The sequence below is a fragment of the Gymnogyps californianus genome, chromosome 16, assembly GCF_018139145.2.
Source record: "Gymnogyps californianus isolate 813 chromosome 16, ASM1813914v2, whole genome shotgun sequence".
In the NCBI taxonomy this organism is placed as follows: domain Eukaryota; kingdom Metazoa; phylum Chordata; class Aves; order Accipitriformes; family Cathartidae; genus Gymnogyps; species Gymnogyps californianus.
Window position 1 is genome coordinate 13,672,062 of NC_059486.1, and position 14,710 is coordinate 13,686,771.

Consider the following 14,710-nt stretch of genomic DNA (forward strand, 5'->3'; position numbering starts at 1 on the left):
AAACACTTTTAGCAGTAAAACAAAATGTAATGAAGGGAAAATATACTGTATTGTCCCACTAAACATATCACAGTGTAGGATTTAAATACTCCATGGCAATTCCCAAAAGTTAAGATCTCTTATTTTCAACACAAACGTAGCTGGCAAGTCTGAACTGCATGTTGCTATGGGTCATGCATCCAGCGATGCTGCACCTCGGCACCTTTTCAAATGTTTCCCTGTGTTGTTTGTTACAAAGCACACATACCAAAAAAGGAAGGGGCAGGGGGAACCAAAAACCAAACAACATCCCCCTAAATGTGAGAACATTTAACCCCAGGGCCTTTTTGCATTGGAGAATATTTTTCCTTTGGTTTAGTTATTTGTCATAAAGAAGAGATCGAGTCACTTATCACTATTACGGAACACAGGGGAAATTAGCCATGCTAAAAATATATGCTAATAAAGGAACTCAAATTTTTCCAAGAGAGCACTGCAGGAAACAAAATTTGCAAAGAATTGACTTACAAACAGGAAGCCGCCTTCCACCCCTCAGCCTTCAAAAGGTTTTCAGCCACATGCCTGGGAATATTAAAGACATCATTGCTCAACATTTGTTGACAGATTCTGAGCTTCACCAAATTTAGTTGTTACCAATGTTAATTCAATGTGAAAGACAAGGCAGTAATGCATGCAGTGCTCCCATTATGTATATCAATCTTTAATATTCAATTTGAGTTCCTAATTGCCTCACTATCAATGTTCCAACCCACAGCAAATCCCTCCATGCCTCTGTAATTCACTATTTGCCCGAGAAGGCTCTGCTTTTACAAACCTTCAGAAGTAAGAGCTACCATATGTAGCAAGAGATACTGTGCAAAGATCTACAGTGCCTTTTGCCAGTAAAGCAAGTCTAACAGTGCTTTAAAAATCTTTTAAAGTTTGCCTTATGGAAAAGTATAGAGGAGTACGTTCTTTGTGATATCCTTGGACATTTTTTAATTATAATGGATGTGAACTGCATTACGTACATGTCCATACTTTTTCCATTGTACGCTTATGGTCAAATGAACTCTTGGGGGGGGGGGGGTAAAAGAAAGAAAGAAATTAAAAATGTTCTGCGATGAATTTAAAGTTAATATCTGATACAGACACTGCCAGAGGACTAAATCCCCCACCAGCAGGGAAATACACTAGATCATCTAATAGGCATTTCCAGCTCTAACTTCTGTGATTAATAATTTACAATCTACTGAATAAATTTTTTAATTATTCCTGTACAGCAAGAAAAATCCTCTCTGGAATATGATCCATTTCTTCAGTTCAAAATGAAATTATTTGAGAGACTTATATCCCCCTCCAAAAACAACACAAAAAACCCTAAGCAAGTAAGGCACACATTCCCTTAAGAAAGTATTAGTCTCTTCCACAATGACCATTAAAATCATTACAAACTCCACTTGTGTTTAACCAATCTAATCACAATATTGAAAAGCAATTTATGACTATTTACAAAATAATTTATCTATCCACTTAAAACGTTATCTTACATTCCAGAAAACAAAATCAGTAGCAAACACCATCATCTGTGAGTGACCACCTTACGTATATATTTTGAGTGCTTTTGTCCCTATCCGTGTTCAAACATTTTAACGCAGTTAAATTTAGATGAGTTGGGAGTAAGTTTGACACATTCTTCCTCTTCAGTAATACAGAGCTGTAACACCCCTATGCCAAGATGATGAATCTCTGCATGGCAGCCTGCTTTGCAGTTATTCAAGCTGGTCTAGCAGAGAGCTAAACAGCTTGGCCTATTTGACTAGCTGTTAATTGGCCTCTAGGAAAGCCAGACTGCAAAATGAGAGTCTCTACAAACTGGAAGGCTGGAGAATATTTGTTTACCTCAATTGCACATTAGGAGCTGTTTCCAACAATAGACATGTTTTTTATTACTCCTTAAAACTATTTTTAAATGGCTATAACCCTCTTAAAAAGTCTCCCAGGGATATGAGAAATTAAGCTAGAATAAGCATGACAAGTATATAAACTAGGCAATTTTATCAGGCTGTAAATCAGCATTACCGTTTCAACCACGTATTTATTCTTGTCTTAGCTGCTAAGACAATAACAACTACACCTAGCATAAAAATGACTTTGAAAATCAGCAAAGATGATTAAGCATTATATAGCAGGTTTAAACACAGTGAAACCTCCATAAAATTGCTCTGTGCAAAATGAAGAGGGGAAACACACCTGTATTACACTTTGATTTGAGTGTGGCAAATTACTTCGTCAATCACATCATGTAATTTACTTCTGTGCTATACACAATGAAAAGATCAATACTGATGAGAAACTCATTTGCAGTATGTTCACACTGGCAAATTTGTGTGAACTACATACTGTACTGAGTCTGCTATACTAGCCAGTGTATGAATAGAATTATTTGAATAAAGAAATTACAAAATTCGATTGGCAAAGCAAATAAAGTAGTACACGCTAGAATCCTATTTTGAAAACAGTTACCCCTTCAAGATTCCTGCATGATATTTTTAGGTTGGGGGTGGTGGTGGTGGTAGTGGTGTTATTATTTCTAAATAACAGTATTGATTATCCTGCCTTTTATCAAACTTCTGTATGCCTTAGTTGCACGGCTTATACTTAGTTTCTGTCTAGAAATTTTTGCTATTCTTCGACTGTTCGCACACCTTTGTTATTATAGGGCTGCCTACCAGCACAAGTTTGTGAACATAGGTACAGGCTGTGCGTAACACATTGCTAGCACACAGCAACATACAAGTGCTGAAATTGTTTCTATGAAGTCGCGGAAATTCTGGGCTGTTGGCTTTCATTAGCCTTTTTTAAAGCACTTAAGTATTTTTGGAGGGAAAATTATAAAGAACTACACAGACTTCAAAGAAAATCTAAACCAAAACTGACAAGAGTAAATGTCTGATTTGGGACTTCCAAACGTTGCAGTATCCCCTTCCAAAAAACTGTGACAGGACATTTTGAAAGAGGCAGATACCCAACTCCCAGAACCTCCCCATAGGATCAGGGTGCTAGTGACTTTTAAAAAGCATTTCAGTGTAACTGACTGGCAAGTTCCTAAAAGTTACCAAAATATTTGACTGTTATGGGGAATTCTGCCTCCTGGTATAAAAGCTTAGGAGATCAAAGCTGCACCCAGCTTCCCAAGGAGAAGGGCCTGACATGAAGCACTACTGAGCAGTTACAACCCAAGGTCTGTGGATCTTGGGTTGCTCAAGTCCTGTGGGAACAAAACGTCATCTTTTATATAACTTCAGGAAAAGGAGCATTTCCTTCCCATCTTCCCCATAGACATCAATGGAAATAACTTGTTTCTGGCATTGATCCTTCCTCCCAGTCTCCTCTTCTCCATTCTCCATGCAAGTTGCCTGCGCTAGCATCCTTCCTGGCAACACCACACCCTCTCCTTAAGCACCTGCAGCATATATGTCCGGCATATATTGCTGGTTCTTATTTACAGTCACTCTGAAAACCTTCCCGTGCCTAGCACCTTTGTCCAGCCATAGTGAGCCTCTTCCTGCTTCTGCCATCATAACTTTTTCCTGTTCAAGTCCCTTTACGCTTTCTTAAGACACTTGACATTCTTGCCTTGGCACACCTATTCAAAGCCAGGCTGAACTCCACTCCGGTCTCTACTTCTACTTCTGCTCTCTGCTACATTCCCTCTGTTCTAATTCCCCTGAATTTCAGCTTTTGTCTTCATCTCTCTTCCACTAAGAATTCCTTTTTCTGCTTAATATTCCTTCTCTTCATTAAAATCACTCCAGGAAACCAACTGCTCCCACCACTGTTTTGCAATGTGAAGATTACCAGGCCTTGTGCCCCCTGCAAAGTAAGGGAGGCCGGGGGGAGCACACCCTTCCTCTCACTGACTCAGAGATGTATTTCGAAACAATACATATTTGCTTAAGGCCTAGGCACTCTCACTGCAAAGAAAGCAATTTGGGGTAAAAGCCCACTTGGAGCCATAATTGTGCCCTCTTGTAGAGGTGAACAACAGTGAACTGTACTGGTGTCCAAGACATACCATTTTAAGACTTTTTAGTGAAGAAGAATTGCAACTTCCTGCCATTTTGCCAGCCCAAATCTCCATTAACACCACAGCTGGCACCTGTGCCAGTGGTTTACCAGCACTGCCTCAGGGCAATGCCTGCAAAACAGCCACAAAAAGTCCCCATCTGAATTTGCACATACTGCTGGTCCATTTTTGCATCAGAACGCTACAATTGCCTTGCATAGCTACTTAATAGCCTACTAAAACAGTGGCACTTCCTTCAGATTCTGCTACTTTACGAAACTGCAAAGTATATGACAACTAGGTGTCTTGTTTATTAATCAAGGATAAAATTTTCACTCCCAACAAAGAGGCCGCACAGTAACCTCCTCCAAGATGTAATACTCTTTCCATCAGGTAGATGCTACAGCCAGATGAACATCACAATGTTCAGATTAATGTCCCACCCCAGACTCTCTTTGTTCCAAGAAATTCTTGCATAGTATCGAGTCATTGTAGAAGAAAATTCTGCAAAGTATAGAAGACGTTGTTTCATACGCAACTTCTGTGCAGCTTTGTCAATTCAGCTGTGGACAGTAGAACCATCCTAGTCCCATTAGTTCTCCAGGCTCGGGTATCCATTCCAGGTGTGCACAGAGAGATGATAAGCAGGGGGTTACCAGAAGTACTGGTACAAAGGTCTGTAAAGCGCAATATGTTTTTGTGCAAAAGGGAAGGTGTTTTATGAAAGTTTGACAGGCAGACAAAAGACACAGAAGGGACACGTCTGTGGGAAGCAGGGAAAAACAAATGAGTAAATCCCACTAAAAATAGCCAACATTTGAAAGTCTCATTACTCCACGTTTACCTCTTGTTTCAACGACTCTGACACGGAGATCCCGTCAGTTCTTGTTTGTCAGAAGGGAATACGAGGGAGAGACTATGAGAGACCATAGTCATGAAGAACTGTTCAGTTAAAAAGAGAATCAAGTATCCTTACCCTTGTTCTGTCCTCAATTTCATAGATGCGAAGCTGCATGGGAACATTAAAGCTATGCAGGATATTTCCACCAAACACCAGAGAATCTACTGGAGTATAAACCGCATGTATCCACCCTAGAGAGGGAAAGCAAAGAACTGAGAATGCCTCATGCTATGTAGTATTAGAGAGCAATTTATAATCAAATTTTAACAACCCCATGAACCCCATTCTGCAGGGGATGAGAGGTTAAAGCAGTGAAAGGTTAAATGGTATGCTCGTAGCCACACTTTAAGACTAGTCATAGCAGGAGAACGGCATCTTATGATTTACAGTCTTACAACCCTCTGTAAAGTGGGTTCTTCTATTTATTCACAGAACAGTTAGTGTTTACTGAGAACACGCAAGCTTGTGACTCAACCACATCCATGACTAAGAAGTAAATTCAGTCTGTTCAATACACTTGGCTCTCAGATGTATCTACTGGCACCTCCAGTAGGGTTGCAAATCATGTTAGCAGTGGTAGTGGGCTAGGGCTGTGGAACTGGACTGATTCACATCAAACTTCTTTCACACCAGCAGCAGAGCATACATCTTCAGATGTCAACAACTCCAAATTATTACCAGTCCTCCTTCAGAGGTGAAAGTTTCATATCCTATTATCAACTTCCTGAAGCAACCGAAAAAATCTTTTTCACTGCAAGTCCCAAGTTAAGGGATTTAACATTTCTAGTACTGGAGCTGATGAGACTGTTCTGACCCAATCCTGCAAGGGACTGAATTCATTTCACGGGCTCCAAAGCAAGGGAAGAATTTTCTATCACAACAAAAATCCAGGCATAGCAATTCAGGCAGCCACACACCAGCTCTTCTGCTTCTGCGTTGTTTGCTTGGTACATCAGCAGCTGAAGGACTGGCTATGCAAGACTGTAGCCTCTGATCTCTGCAGTGAAAAAGGAATTGATCCTGCTAATGATCTGGAACCCACAGAGACTTGATGCTTTTTTTTTTTTCTCCTTCTTTTTTAATGAAAAGCATTACAATTTATAAACCAGCAGACAGCAAAGCAACATAGGGGGCAGTCAATTTTCTCCTAACTGTGCAGTACTTTCCATTAAAGCTGTGGCAGCTTTCCTTCACTTCAAGATCCGTGAGGGAGCAGGAAAATGCCATTCAGCCTAACGGGTTCTCCAGCTAGCAGCCACGAAAGCTCTCCTCCGCAACAATCTTTAGACCATAAAGGCCTGCAAAGCTATATCTGAGAAGCCCTTGAGCCACAGCAGATGGCAGAACTGGGGCTTTCATTTAAGGGCACATTGGTAGGAGAAAGACAGGAAAAGAAATCAGCACTAGAATTTTCTTCCTGGAAACACAAGCTCATCACTCTGGATACATTTTTCAGAATTTCAGAATCACAGAATGGTTGAGGTTGGAAGGGACCTCTGGAGGTCCAACTCCCCTGCTTGAGCAGGACTACTTAAAGCCAGCTGCCCAGAACTATGTCCAGATGGCTTTTCACTGTCTCCTAGGATGGAGACACCATAACCCCTCTGGGCAACCTGTTCCAGTGCTCAGTCAATTTACAGGTCTGATTCCACATGATAAATGTGACGCATATAAAAAAGCAGGTGGCTCATAGCTCAGGCAGCTCTTGGTATTATTGCATATAGTATATGCTCCAGTTAGTATAATTTCAGTTACAGAGTTGCTCACAATGATCCAGCCTGTGTATTACTTCCAAATCAAGAACAACCTACTAGAGAGGAATTTTTTTTTTTCATGTAAGGGTAGCATGGCAACTACATACATCAACACTATAAAAACTCTTCACAGTTGAAGTAGTTCACCACCTCACATGAAATACATCAGTCTGTACTAAGGGCAAACTAATGGAAAAATAAATTATCTTCTTGATCCTAGTCTTCGGGAAGGAAAAAAGATCCAAGGTCAAGGAAGTTGGGGCCACTGCTTCCACTAGGTAATCAAAGATTTATGTGGTTGGGGGAAAGAATGGAAACCACGTGCTGAAGCAAATCTGTTGCTGGGTCCCCAAAGCCAACTTATTGGATAGGTGCTGAAACACAGGATCAATTTGCTTGACAATTCACCTTAATTGTCAGTTTTAGAAATGAACAAACTGAAGCTCGAAAAAGTGAAATGACTTGTCCATGGCCACAGAACTGAGTGGTGGCAGAAGACAGGTCAGAAACAGCCAATTATCAGCAGAACATTGTAGAGTCCTCACCGCTCCTTCCCGTTGCAGTTCTCTCAGCACAGATCAGTCAATGTACAAACATACTGGAGCTGGCAGATGCAACAAGTTATTTTAATGGAATGATCAACATAATTCTAAATACAATTTGTTATCAAATATTTACAATTTAAGTAAAAGGAGTAACTCGGCTGAAATCTGGCTTTCCAGTCCTATATGAAAGGTAGAAAGGAGATATCCTTCATTTTATAAGAAATAAAATGAAATCCCATCAATGCAGTTGCTCCTCAAGTGTATGCTTTTACTACAACCACACAGTACCCTTCTCCTACAAATTGTATTTCCTCAGTGAAAATTTCACACTGGACTGCGGTTGGTTTCACTGTTTCTTGCTCTTTGGGTTTCACTCTCATCACACCTTCCCTGACCTCTCGACTCTGCCCCCACTAGATGCCAAGGGTCTTTGTGTTAATAACCACTAGACTTCCTCAGTAGCAGTCCCAATATTTTTTGAGAGAAACGTGAAAGGATCTATCACTGGCTTGAGCCAATGCTCCAACAAATGGGTGTCCCAGACATGACAAAGCCTCAACAGAAAGATTAACGAACATGAATATACTTTCGATCCTGTATTGTTGAAGAGCTGGTAGAGATGCAAACCAAAAGTCTTCCATAAAGTATCTGAGACAACCTCTGGTTCTGCAGATAATGTATTTAATTCCTTACTTACGTTTATAATCCAGGTCTAAACTCATCTTACAAACAATTAGTACCTTCAACTCCTACCTTCTGAACCAGGTCCTTCAAGGTGCACGTATTTCTAATAACAACACTGAAAATACTGCTTTTTATGACACAATTCTCAATAACAAAACCCTGTAATAACAAAGCGCCAAAATCCATCAGGGTTGGGAAAATAAAAATAAACCAGAGATCAAGCAACAAACAAAGTCATTAACTCTAAAGTCCTTGAAAGTAAAGTTTCTACCCCTAGCTAAAGCAGGGTGTAGGATGATTTCCAGGCATAGCTCAGAGATGGGTAAGGACGATGCCCGTGGGTACCATCCCTTCACTGTTGAACAGTGTTGAGCTAGGCACACAGCTAAGTCCCAGGGAATCCCCAGATCTCCAGCAGTTCATGTGCTCCCACATGCAGGATCCAGCTCACAGCGCCTCTGCCAGCTACAGGACACAGCCCTGTCAGAGGAGTCACCTGCTCATAACATAGATTTTGGCCACTCAGCTGTATAGCATTTTTCAGTCACACTGCATCCCAAAATAGTTTCAACTTGCCTGAGGAATGTACGTGCAATATTGGAACTGCAGACACACAAGCACTAAGAGGTGTATTCCAGGGACACAGGACACTATGGACATGATTAGACAAAAAAGATGGAGAATTGACAAGGTAGAAAACCACAGGAAGATTGGCACAGATGTTACAAAGGGAAAAAAAAAGATCTCCTGTTCTAATATTAACAAGGCTGTGTATGGAGAAAAACTGAAGAGGCCAGCACCAGACATGTAGAAGTAGGAGGAAACAGAGACGAGCAGAAAACAGGAAACAGTTTCCATGAGGGTAATATATTGTGGAAATGAGCTCTGAGAGATAAGCTTGGATGGCACATTCAACTCATTCCCACAGCTTAGATACAAGCACGACTCAGAAATAAACTGAGGAGGATGAACGTTCATTGTGACCATTTGCAAACAAGAACACCCATCTTTTAAGCTGCTCAATTACAAAGATTTTTAAAGAGGAAGACAGACCTCCAGAATAGGAGCAAGCTGCACGTACGCATAAGACAAAAAGGACAGCCAAGAGGACTGCTTTAATATCATCCACACCAATACATCCCGCCTGTCTCACCTTCAGCTATGCCGTTACTTTTTGTCAGATGAATTGACAGGTCTGTTGACATGTACGATCACGTCACTCTATGCTGGATAGCCTGTCATGTCCGCTCACGTATGTCTGCATCTTTCGGCTCTCACAGCAAAAACTTGCCACACAGCCTCCAATACAGACACCTCTGAAGCGAGTATCATCAATTCTCTCCTCAGTGACTACTTTCTATTGTTTACATAAACCCTGGTACTACTGCACGACCCTATATGTTTCACAGCTTAGTGCAAGACAAGGGATAACATCTCTCCCCTTGGTATTACTCTCAAAAACTGTAATATTCTCAAAAAAAAGGAAAGCAACACAGAATAAAATGCCATAAATGTAATTTTATCCTTAATGCTAAAAAAAGCACTGGAGTAATATCAGGACAAATAGATTAAGAACTGAAAAAGTCAAAAGTCAGTGGAATAAGATATTGTTCATTTTTGGCTGAAAGACACAAACAAAAGCACCTGCTAAACGTTATCTAAGGCTACAATTAAATCCTATAGATGAGAAAGACATACACTGGGTAGCTTCAAGGATTGGTCGTGAATTAGAAAACTTCCTCACGGGTGACCAGTTTCAAACCAGCCTGTGTTGACAGTGGTAACGACTGAGTGAACATGGAGCTAGCCCGTCCTTCCTTCGCAGGCTGGTCTGACAGCTCGCGGCTGGACCGTGCTCTCAGTGCGGCGGAGCGGCTCCTGCACGGCCACTGCACAACCCTGCCCTGCGAGCAGAGTACTTCGGACCACACACCAGCCACGTCAGCAACGAGCTCAGCTAAATGGGGATAGATGGCTTTGGGAGTACAGACACCACATAGTCGCCGTTCACCACCCTCATTTCAAGCCTCAACAAGAAGACTGTCCACTTACGGTTTTTCTGAAGTTGATCTTTTTTATTTCAGTTCTTGGTGATTAACGAGTATTTTCTCCTTCCCAAAACAATCCTAGTTTATGAAGCCAAGCCAACATTGAGCTGGAATTCTATTCAGGAGGCTCAGACATACTCTCAGCTGATTTACAGTTACGAATTATTCCACCACTCCTAAGATACACTTGAATATTTAGATGTTATCATCTCTAGTAAATCAAGAAGGTAAAATTAACAGTAACAAAAGCTTTTCTGAACAGTTGAAAGAAAGATATGATCTCATTATCTTCTGAATTTTATAAAACAAGTATTATTAAACATTGCAAACTTGTTAGAAGATTTCAGGGGCCTGCAAATTCCTACTGTATCTTCAAGGATGCAATTATCCATCTGAGAATAATAAAAAAGAATATTAACTTATAAAGCTATGGGGCAAACAGACTACAAGCTCCAAGCCAAAACCATGGTGCATCTGTTTCCACTAGTAACTGAACAGATATTTTGCTTTGTGATATTTTCCTGCAATTCTACAGCAACTTGGGGTGTAAAAGATGAAATATACATGTCTCAAAAATAAAAAGTGACTAAAGAGATAACCTTAGAGTGGGCACTGCCAGCAAATGAAACATTTCTCTCATCTCAAAAGAAGAATGATTGCATCATAATAGTGCCCACAGCCAAATAAATCAAGGAAACATCACGTTTACATTTTAAAATTAAAAAAATTACTAATTTTGCCCTGGTAGTACAAGTAATACAGCAACTCTCAATCTTACATCATTTGGTAAGAATTAGGTAGAGCACTGCAGAGGAATAGAACTAAAAATCCAACATTATGCTGTCACCTTCTATCTGAAAGCAAACACTCAAGGCAAAAAACCCTCCTCTCTGATCCTCTCCACTGATTTTCATCGCTTGGTCCCTAAAGGTTCCAGGCATGGAGCTTCCATTAATGTCAGTGGAAGCTCCTGAAATGGGAAAAGCTAACAGCAACCAAAAATAGCCAGGCAGCTATGCAGCCCTAGCACAACTCCCTGCAAAAAATTTACCAGTCAGATTTTAATAGCCTGTCATTCTCCTTGATATAAAGACTATATGCTACCTTCTGGCCCCATTACATAATAATTCATCAAATACTGACTGGCATAGCAGAGGTGACCTAAGACTGTACACTCATAATAGGCAGAATCCTCCTGATACAGTATTTGAAGCATTTCAAATCCTTGCAAATAGCTGCCTAGAGTCTAGCACAGAACGTCTCTTTCTGTCCACTTTCCTTCCCAAAAACATTCATCTGAGAAAACTCATTATTTCTGCATTTGACTGTAAACAAGAACTTTGGAGCACTCTCATGTTACCATAATAATCACCACAGACCAACCAGAATATTTTGTTAGACTGTGGCTCATTCTTCAGCTCTCAAGAAATTAAGAGAGACTATAATAGCATGTTTCCATGTCAAAGGCCCCAAAGTGCATTGTAAAGAATATCAGAAAAATAAAGTAAAACAAAGAGCTTATTCCTCAGTGGAACACTGCCAACTCCGAGGTGAAACACAACTGTTATAAAATAGCATGCAGCAACGCTAGTGAGAAGTTTGAAGAGGAACCAGAAAGGAACACCATGTCCAGTTGACAGTAAGTTACCCTGTCTGGATTTTGATCATAGCAATGTCTAATAAATCAGCACTGCAGAAGTCTTCTGCAATATCTAATGGCAGTCCATTATTCAATTTTCAGAAATAATAAATGCACAGTGACTTCTTGGACCATTATTTTATAGACCATGTAGCGGTCTATTACTGAGACCATTACTGTCAGATTTAAAGAATAGACAAAAGTCACTCAAAATGGCCTGGCTACTTGAGGATTTGTGCTCCCCCACAAACAGCTCTCTAAACTACGAGTTCACACACATCACAGCATCTCACCTCTTCAATGTACTCACATTAAAGCTACGTATTTGGAAAGCCTACAGTAAGAATATCCATGCAGAGTCAACCCAAAAACATACCTGCTCATGAGTCTACTGCCTCTGACCAGCAGCAGAGGCTCAGAAAAAGACTGTAAGAAACAGAGGATGATTAGAGTAACCCTTGGTAGTATTAGCCATCTCCTCCCAAAGGAACCAAAACCAGTATGTTTGCAAACTTTCTTAGACCAATCACACTGCAAACCCTGGAATCAAACTGTATCCACAGTAAGTGTGGCAACTTCCTGAGAGGTCAGCAAAACTGGTCTTCACAAAAAGAGAAGAAAATCCAAGTTTATCCATATTCTGGTGAACTACATTATCAGTAACAATGCAGAACTGACTCGAGGTCACTTTTTCAAGACACATAATGATTACACTCTTACTTCACAATATTAATAGAGACAAATACTGCAAGACAAATTTTCCACAAGAGACTACTAATGGGCCTGCTTTTGTATGTCCCAATTTTGCATGTGCAAACTCTCTTGAATTTGAAGTGCTAGTGTCTACACCAAGCATATATACACATGCACGGAAAAAGAGGTCATTTTTTTGAAAGAGAGGTCTGGTGGGAAATTGAGAAAAAAGCAAACAAGCTTAACGTATTTCAAACTATTACAAGATCTTGTTTGTAGAGGACAACAGGGAAGGAGGAGAAGGACAATATCCATGTCAGAGCTCCATCACTTACGATCAAAATGACATATTCAGCAAGACTAAAAGACTCAAAAGAGCAAGTGGATTGAAGAAGGATGAATTTTTTGTTTTGTGTATGCTTAGTTTTGAGCTTGGGTTTAGGTAACAACAGTGACATTTAGGAGTACACAAGGGAAACTAATGTGGTGTTCAGAGAATCAAGACGGAAGGGAATTCGATGCATAATGCGCCACTTGAAAAAACAAGCGCAAGGATAGAAGTAAAAGATGGTTTACAGAGCACTAGAGTGGCAGGTGAAGGGCAAGAGGAGGAGAGAGAAAAGGTTCCAGTGAAGGTACGCAGTGATGTAAAAGGAGAAGAATACTTAAAAGTAAAAGGAGAAGCACTAAAGATATTAAAAAACTGGGTAACATATTGGCGTTAACTTAGTGAACAGTATTTCAAACAGGCTGTAGGGGAGCAATCAGGACATAACAGAACAAGTGGCTGCATACAAGCCAGAAACATGTGCCTACAGTAATCCCGAGCTGTAGAAATCTCAGGGATGCTGCCCAAACACTGGTTCTGCGTGTCCCTAGCACAGCGATGAGAGATATCTAAACTACTTCTCCATAATACCACCACAATGGACTCCAAACACTTCACACATCCTCCCTGCAAGTCATCACTGGACACACACACGGTACAGAAGAAAGCTACAGTGCAAATAATACTGGACAAGCTCTAGATTTGATTGTGACTGATAAAATCTTGTTGTTTCCCTACTGAGACAATAACTGAGCACTGAGATTATGCTTTTCCTCTTCCAGATCATCACAGGTTATACCTGAAAAGAGAAGCACACTCTATAAAAAATTTCCCTTCTATTTGGCATGTGGGTCAGATATGCAGCATCCACTGTCCACTATACCAGAGTAAGATGTGTTACCTTGACCAAATTTCATCTGTGTTGAACACTTAACCATACGAAAGATTAAACATTGCTCATGGTCACATGCACAGCGCAAACACTCTAGGGCCACACCATTCTTTACTAATGTCTTCCTGCGTAAGGACAAGTTCTCTCCCATCCTGGGAAAATGACAGTCAGATTTCTACAGAAAAAAAATAATCATTCGCTGACACTGGTAGCAACTATAGCTTCGTCCCCTCTTGAACCTTCAGCTGTTTTAGCATCTTGAATCTACTTCTGGCCACAAACCTCAGCATGGCACAATGTGGTACGTTTCTCAATCAACCACTATGCTGACATCAGTTTAGACAATTAATTATATTAATGGAAAAGGCCAGGTTCCTAGTTGATTTTATCACTTTACCGCAGACTATACCAGAGTTGATCATCCTTGACTCATCAGTGGGTACTGGTAAAGTGGGAGGTGAGAACTTGTAACGGTGCATCGCTTGTTTGGAGAAGTTCTATGGGGCCATCAGGAGTACAGCTTGGCTCCTATGCAAGGCCCCAGACACAGTATCCCTCAGAATCCCAGCTTACTTCCCCCCACCTCGTACTTAGGAGGGACTCCTAAAATGCTGCAAGAGGCACCTTGGCCCATAACAACTCACTATGCTGACACTACTTTGCTCAATTTCTCCTTGATACCACAGCTGTGATCACACCTCTCAGTGCTTTGCAGGGTTAGAAGCACAGGTAGAAATTAACTGGTTTAAACTTAATCCTGAAAGGATGATGGCAGTGATGGAGAGGAAAATACCCTGAGGCCCTGGTGAGCACTATAATTATGCGTTCTGTAAGAATAACTCCCATTCTTGTCCAAGTAGTTCGTAGTTTCAGGGATTTACTGGATCTATTGCTGATCCTAGATTCTCAGAGAAACCTTTTATCTCCCACAAGCCTATGATCTCACTCCCTCATGTGTCTTGTTACAGTCTTCTCTACCTACTTCATCCTTACACTGCTATGGTGTAATAGCATTTCTAGGACCACCCCCAAAAATGATCTGAAAACAGGAGCAGAGCAGGATATTTTGTGGAGAAGGTCCTTTGCTGAAATATTCTCCATTCACAGTCCAGCTGAGCACTAGCTATATCACTTTCTGTGACCAGACCTGTAATTAGAAGGTATTTTCCTCGTGGATG

General features: G+C 40.7%; 1 protein-coding gene across 4 annotated transcripts in view; it reads right to left on the reverse strand.

The window, feature by feature from the left end:
• KDM2B (lysine demethylase 2B) overlaps positions 1 to 14,710 on the reverse strand; it is a 119,747-nt gene that overhangs the window by 58,531 nt on the left and 46,506 nt on the right. For all 4 annotated transcript variants that reach the window (XM_050907025.1, XM_050907026.1, XM_050907024.1 and 1 more), the window contains one exon: positions 5,025 to 5,140. In XM_050907025.1, coding sequence (XP_050762982.1) covers positions 5,025 to 5,140 — 116 coding nt within the window. The remainder of the gene's footprint in view (positions 1 to 5,024; positions 5,141 to 14,710) is intronic.